This window comes from Octodon degus, unplaced genomic scaffold (assembly GCF_000260255.1).
Source record: "Octodon degus isolate 3935 unplaced genomic scaffold, OctDeg1.0 scaffold00197, whole genome shotgun sequence".
NCBI classification, from domain to species: Eukaryota; Metazoa; Chordata; class Mammalia; order Rodentia; family Octodontidae; genus Octodon; species Octodon degus.
The window spans coordinates 656,194-663,426 of NW_004524773.1; the positions used below are offsets into that span (position 1 = coordinate 656,194).

Here is a 7,233-nt window from a genome sequence, read left to right on the forward strand (position 1 = left end):
GCTTTCCAGGCAAGCACCTATTCCACTGAGCCATCTCCCTGGCCCCCTCTGACCCTCCTGTTTCAGCCTCCCCAGTGCTGGGATTGATTACAGGTGTGTGCCATTTCACCCAGTTCAGTGGCTCGCTTGAAAGGCCCAGAGACTGCTGAGCTATCTCCCCAACCAGTGATGTTTTTTTAAAAGATAGGGATAGAGACACACAGAAACAGAATCAGACTGAGAGGCAGACATAAGGGAAGGGAGGTGGAGACAGAGATGGCAAAGGACACTGAAGCATGTGGCACAGGCACTGTGCTCGTCAGGAGGTGGGCAGAGACGAGGGGGTCTCCCAGCCTGACCACAGGTGGGATCCCCGCTGACACCTCTGGGAGGTCAGGTGCTCTGGGGGAGGCTGAAGAAGGACTCAGACTTCAGGGTCCTCAAGCACCTGCTTCCTGCAGGGTCAAGGGTGCAGGCTGAGGTCAAAGCTCCAGCGCTGCCCTGCCCAGCCTGTCTCTCTGGGCCTTAGTTTGTCCCTCTGTGAAGTGGGTTTGCAAGGAGGGGGACCCCAGTCAGCTCGGCAGACAGAAGGGCCCCGCTGCAAAGCCGGGGACCAGGTTAAGAGCATGGCTGCGAGACAGGTGTGGTAGTGCACACCTGTAATCCAAGCACTGGGGGTTGGGGGATCTGAGGCTGATCTGTGTTGAGTTTGAGACCAGGTTGGGCTACAAAGTGAGCTCAAGGCCAGCCTGAGCTACATAGCGAGACCGTGTCTGAAAAAGAAGAAAAAAAAAAAAAGCGGCTGCCGTTGTCCCAGCAGACTCTCAAAGCGCCAGGCCATGCCGCACCCCCCAGGGGCAGCCCCCCACGTGCTCTCGGCGGGCCTGGCCTCTCCTCTCTGCGCGGGAGCTGCAGGAACAATAACTGAGGGGGCTGAGGGGGACCCCTCCCCCGAGATGCCGCTCCAGCCAGCCCGGTGACAGGCGGGAACAATGCCGCCTGCTAATTGTCGCAATTTTCCCCTGTCATTTCTGCTAATTCTTTCATTTTCCTCTCCCCGGAGCAGCCCGGGTCAGACTGTGCTGCCGCAATTAACAGCATCGCTGGGCTCTGCGGGCTGGGCGCTGGGGCTGCGCGACCCCACTCGCGGCGCCGTCCCCGGGCCAGGGCCCCGCAGTACCTGAGACCGCGGGCGGCCGCGCCTTCTCACCCCGGCTTTGCCAGCTCCTCTCCCCGAGAGCCCCCTCTCCGTCCCTCAAATCCACGCCGCCCAGAGGCGCCTCTGCGAGCCCTAACCCCGGTGGCTCCGGAGGCCCCGTCCAGGTGGCAGGCGCACAGCAGGGGAGGTGGGGCAGGGTGTCCCCTGCGGCGGCCTCAGCTGTCCCCAGCGCCGCGCGCAGTGACACCGCAAGAAGCCTCCCCAGAACACAGTAGGCGCCTAATCGCCGAGTCCTGCTTCGGCCTTCGCCACTCGTGCCCGCCGCCAGCTCCTGCTAGGCCCCGCCCGGGGTCGGTGTTCTCGCCGTGCCAAGAGCCCCTGCGTGTGACCCCGCCGACCTCTGAGGACCCCAGGTCTCCAGGCGGCCGGTGGCCTCAGGGCCTTCACACGGGCCGGGCCCAGCAGCACGCTCAGTGTCTGGCTGGCGGAGGACAGTGACTGCTCCGGGAAGCGAGTGGGACAGGCGCTGGGCCGGCCTTCGGGGAAAAGCCTGCCGAGCAAAGCAGCCCTGGCGCCCTCCTGGGGACAGCGTGTCGGGACAGGGCTGGGGCGGAGGTGGGGGGAGCCTGCGGCGCTTAGGGCTGCTGAGCTGGGGGCAGGGCAGCGACCCCGACTGCTGGTGCGCACGCTGGGAAGGCGGCGGAGAGGGTGCAGAACTGGCCTGGAGGTGGGGTCCCCCACCTCACCAAGTTGGGGGCCCGCGGTGGGGCCTGAGCAGCTACTGACTTGCCTGGAGGTGGGAGTGGGGGTGAGTGGGTGGTGGGTAGGGAGGCCCAGGGGGCCAGAGACCTCTGCCGGGGCGCCTCCTGGCCCGAGGCAGAAAGCTTCCCTGGCTGGGCCTCAGCTCCCCAAGCCTGTGATGGGCACCCGAGCAGTCTTTCCCTCTGGGGGTTTCTGCCATAGGCAGTGGGGCTCTGTCTAAAGAACTGGGCACTGCTTCTGAGTATTTGGAACACACATTACACCTCTTATTTTAATTTTTCAGTACTAGAGGTTGAACGCATGGCCTTCACACTGAGCCATATTCCCAAACCCTTTTAATTTTATATTTTGAGGCAGGGTCTTGCTAAGTTCCACCTCAGCCTCCCCGACGGCTGGGATTCCAGGCGTGTACCAACATGCCTGGTCTATGCAGTGACTCTTCTGGTTGAGGAGGACACTGGGGAGCAGACACTCGGTGTCTTTTAGGGGACTCCGTGGGGTGAGAGGCGCCCCCTCCCTTGATTTCCCAATTTGAGGGTTCTCGGGCTCATGCAAATGGGCGTCCTGCGCGTCCTGGCAGACACGCAGGCCGGGCTGAAGGTGGCTGGTGTCACCAGCAGGTGGGGGGTGTGCAGGACGTCCCAGGGCTTCCACAGGGCCCCTCCTCAGCTCGGGGACAATAGACAAGATGTTTATCCCCCGCCGCGCACGTGTTGTTCGGGTAATGGCAGTAATCAGCGGCACTAATGCGGCATTCTCTCCGCACCAGTCAATTCGCCTAATTACCGCCTGCGAGGCCGGATTATTTAAATTTAAATGGTGATTTATTGCGGGCTTAATCAATGCTATTTTCTCCCCCCACCCAACAGGGCAGGAGGGGGATTGGAGCCCCTCCAACCCCACCCTGAGGAAACCCTTTCCCTGCGCTGGGGACAGCCATGGTGCTGTGTGCCCTGTTCCTGTCACCTGTGACTCCAATAGATGCCTTTCACTGGCAGACACAAAGTAGAAGCAATAATGGTGACTCGCACTTGCAGGTATCGGGGATCCAGACCAGAGGGCCCGCAGCCCTGTCATCGCCAGTATTTCTACACAGTATAGGTGCCATTGTTTTGTCGCCTCACTGTCTTGGCCACTAGTGGGGCCACCTCTCCAGTGCAAGGACTTGGGTTTATCTTCTGCCCGATCCTGAGCGACCGCGAGCCCTGCGAGGTGACCCGACACGGGGTGACTTGACTGAGCTCGGCCAAGGTTGCCCAGCATGGCCTGTGCTCAGCCCCTGAGGGGGAGGTCACTAAGAGGGCGCGTGGCTGAGGCCACAGGTGCGGGCAGCCTTCCCAAAGCCCCAAACGCTCCACCGTTCCCTCTCTGAAACTCCCAAACAGGAAAGCCACACACCAGCATCTTTTCAACTCCCTGAGGCCTCGAAGTGCTGGGTGCGGTGTGCGCTTCCCCTTAGAGAGTGGGCCCGGTGTGCTGGTGCATGCCTGTCTTCCCAGTATCCGGGAGGCCAAGGTAGGAGGATCGCTGTGAGGTTTTCTTGTTTTTTGTTTTTTTTTTTTTGTTTTTTGTTTTTTTTTTTTTTTTGAGACAGGGCCTTGTGGTTCAGTTGCGCTGGCCTTAAACTCACTGTGTAGCCCAGGTTGGCCTTGAACTTGCAGCAAACCTGCCTCTGCCTCCCGAGAACTGGGATAGGGCTTAACAGGTAGGCACCAGCACACCTGTCGGTGTGAGTTCAAGGCCAGCCTGGACTACACAGACAGCCCCAGTCTCCAAGAATCAAAACTTAAACCAAAATCCAAACCCTGCCCATCTGGGTTGTCCATACAGCTTTTTCTTTTGTGATAATAATGGCTCACTTTCCCCAATAAAATAATAGCATTTCCCTGTGAGCCACTGCCTTTTGTTGTTGTACCCCCCCTTAGGCCCAAATTCACAGAACTACCCAATCTCTCGTGCCCATTTCACAGATGAGTAAATTGAGGATTGGAAAGCAGCCGCCACAGTAGCAACACATAGCTCCCACGGCAGGCGGACTGGGCGCCACGCACACACACTCACCGAGCCCGGCCGGGGGTCCCAGGACCTGCAGCCCCCAGGGTGGCGCCCCAAGCGCGGCGAAGCGGCGCAGACGGAGGTAGGTGACGCTGAGGCGCACGATGGACGCCTTATCCAGCTGGCTGGAGATGGCGCCGGGCAGCGGGAGCAGCTTGGACAGCTCGAAGAACTCCAGGTTTTCCTTCCCGCGCCGCGAGCGCGCCGCGTTGCGAGACTTCTCCTTGCGCTGCGCCTGCAGGCTGGGCGGGTGGCGCGGAGGAGGCGTCGCGGGCCGGCAGAACTCGGGAGCCCAGCGACGCGGGGGACAACGTGACCCCCCGGAGAAGGGAGCAGAGCTGAAGGCGATTCTAACCCCGCAGGCCGTGGGGCTAGGCCTGGGGCGTGGGTTTGTCTTCCTCGGGTTAGGAGTGCGTGTGTGTCGGGGGAGGGGGGCTCTTTGTTGTTGAGCCAGGGTCTCGCTACGCGGCCCGGCCTGGCTTGGCCTCGAGCTCGCCGGAGATCCGCCTGCCTCAGCCTCCCGAGAGCTAGGATGACAGGCGTGCGCCACCACGCCCGGCTGGAGGAATGGCTGGCTGAAACCCGCGCGAGGGGCATACGGACAGGTCAGGGTGGGAAATTCCAGCCCAGGAGCGGGGCAGGAATTGAGGGAGCTTTTCCTCCCCAGCGACCCGGACCGAACCGCGGGGTCCCTGCTTCGGGGGCGGGACCGTGCTCACCAGGGTCCGGGCGGGGCCTTGACCATCAACCCGGGCAGAAAGTCCCACGGGACGCCGGAGCCGCGGCCGGCCCCGCACTTGACCTCGCCGCCAGGAAACGGGGTCGCCATCTCCGAGACCCGGTCAGGCGGGCTCGGGGACCCGCGACTCCTGCAGCGGAGAGGTTCCCGGGTCGGCGCCCAGTGCTCCCGGGAGACCTTCTAGGGAAACTGAGGCCCCTGGGGGTCCAGCGAGGAGCAGGGCTGGCCCTGCCTCAGTCTCCCCTCTTGGGGCTGGGCGCCGAGGCACCCCTGGCTCCGGCGAGGACGTGGCCGCCGCCGCCCCCGCCCGCTCGCCCGCCAGCGCCCGCCGCACGCCCGCGCCGGGCCGGCTCCCGCATACCAATGGGCGCACGCGGCGCGCATACGGATCGCACCGCGCTGCGTGCCAGGCATCGCAAGCCGGCGGGCGGCGGGCGGGTGCCTCGAGGCCCAGCGGTCCAGCCCCGCACCCCTTAGTCCACTCCGGCCTCCGATCCCCAGACCTACGGGACACCCCTTTCCCCCGCGGGACAAGAGATAGGAGAAAGCGGAGCGCAGTGCCCCGCCTCGCGCCCTGCTCCGGGAAACCCCCACCCCCAGTCCGTCCGGGTGACGCCACGTGTCCGGACCCCCAAATCTCCGCAACCAACTTCCACCGACGCCTCGGCCCGGGGCGCCCCCAGGATGCACCCCACACCTGGAGGAGGGAGTCCTGCTCCTGAGCTCGGGGTCCCCTAGAACCAGGGGTTGGACAGTTGGGCTCCCTTCTTCCTGCCCCCTAACCTCAGGACCCAGGCCACCCCCAGTCTCCCGGCCAGGCTTCCAGATAGATGCCCCGTGGCGCCCCTTTGCCAGCTTGGGAGTTCAGGCTTCCCCACACTTTAGCCCCCAGTAGCAGATCTGCGGCGCCCCTCTCCCCCAGCACCCAGGGGTCCCCCTGCGCTTCCTGTCAAGCCTCATGCGTCCCCTTCCGAAGGACCCCGCCCCGGCTACCTGGTCGCGGTGCAGGTTCTGGGCCGGCCGGGAGGCGCAGGGGAGCCGCGCCATAGACCCCGGGCAGCGAGCGGCTCTTGGTGTCCAGCGCAGCCCGGCAGACCGCGGACAGCGCCGGGGCGTGGCCTGGAGGAGCCCCGCCCACCGAGACTCCGCCCCGCCCGAGCTGTTCCGGGGTCGTGGCCTCCATGCAGCGTCTGGCTGATCTGGTGTCCCTGCGACACCATGGGAGCACTGAGAAGGAATCTGGAACCCTGGCTCCCCCGGGTACCCCACCTGCCAGCCAGCCTGGACCAGAGAGTAGGGCACCCTGCACCCAAGCCCCGCGAGGTGCCTCCTGCAGGGTCGCAGATCCAGATCTGGGGTACCCCTGCGTTGCAGAAGAGGACTCGGGGTCAGCACCGCCTCCCCATGACTGTGATTTTTTTCCCCTTTCAGCACCAGGGATCAAAGTCAGGACCTTGCGCTTAGCAGGCAGGCACTTAGCTGCTGAGCTTATCCCTGGCCCAACGCCTCCCCCTGAGGCCGGACCTCTCAGGCCAGCCGCTGTTGCCTACCAGGCGGGGGTTGGCGAGGGCAGCTTCCACTCGCAGGAGTCACTCAGGGGCTCCAGGCCAAGGGCCGTGGGCGCTCCCCGCCACGACCCGCTGAGGAACTGGAACCTGCCCTCGGGCTGTCCAGTGGCTCCCAAGCGGGCAAAGGGGTGCAGCGCCTGGCACAGGGCCCCGGGCTTCCTGCTGCCTCGCACTCACTGGCAGGACCCCAACGTGGGGACAGAAATGGGCAAGGGGTGTAGGCCATGGAGGCTGGCAGGGGTTCCTGAGGAGCCTGAGAGGGGCGCCCAAGCTGTGACACTGACCCATGCTCCACGTGCAGGAGCCTGGCTGCTGGGGCTCAACCCTACCTCTGCTGTGTGACTCTGACTAGGAAAATCACCTTCCAGGACTTTCCTATTCTCCCCTGTAAAGGGGAACATTTCATTCTGGCACTTACTGCTCAGCATCCTGTGAAGACTAAATGATTTCATCTGGGAGCTCTCTGCAGCTTGGGGCAGTAGGCCTTTTGATCTTTTGTTTATTTATTTACTTCGGTGGTGGTGGTGGTGGTGGTGGTAGTTTTGAACCCATGGCCTTTGCTATGAAGTCATTCCCAGACCTTTTTCATATGTTTTTATTTTGAGACAAAGACTCCCTAAGTAATTAAGTTGTCTGGGGTGACAAGTCAAACTTTGAGTCCTCCTGCCTCAGCCTCCCGGAGCACTGGGACCACAGGCTCACTGCCCTGCCCAGCTCAGGCCATGTTTTCATAGTGATAGGTTTTCTGAGTTTTCCCTCCATTCTGCCACCCCTGTTCCGTGGGCGCAGAAGCACCCTGGAGGGCTAGGTGTTTCCTTGACAGCTGTCCAGTAGGGAGACCTTGAAAAAGTAAATAAAACCACTCTTCTCACTGAATTGTTTATGTATTAGAAAATCCATTTTTTAGTGAGTTCAAGGCCAGGCTGAACTGTATATTGCAACTCTGTCTTAAAAAACCAAACAGGGGGCTG

The 7,233-nt window shown here is 62.5% G+C and overlaps 1 protein-coding gene and 1 pseudogene across 1 annotated transcript in view; both read right to left on the reverse strand.

Moving 5' to 3' along the window:
• Positions 1 to 643, reverse strand: part of LOC105743970 — a 13,446-nt pseudogene extending 12,803 nt beyond the window's left edge.
• Npas1 (neuronal PAS domain protein 1) overlaps positions 1 to 4,828 on the reverse strand; it is a 13,575-nt gene extending 8,747 nt beyond the window's left edge. Inside the window, exons 1-2 of the mRNA XM_004644389.2 lie at positions 4,675 to 4,828; positions 3,962 to 4,197 (exon numbers count right to left, since the gene is read on the reverse strand). Coding sequence (XP_004644446.1) covers positions 3,962 to 4,197; positions 4,675 to 4,784 — 346 coding nt within the window. The 5' untranslated portion in view covers positions 4,785 to 4,828. The remainder of the gene's footprint in view (positions 1 to 3,961; positions 4,198 to 4,674) is intronic.
• Between the last annotated feature and the right edge of the window lie 2,405 nt (positions 4,829 to 7,233).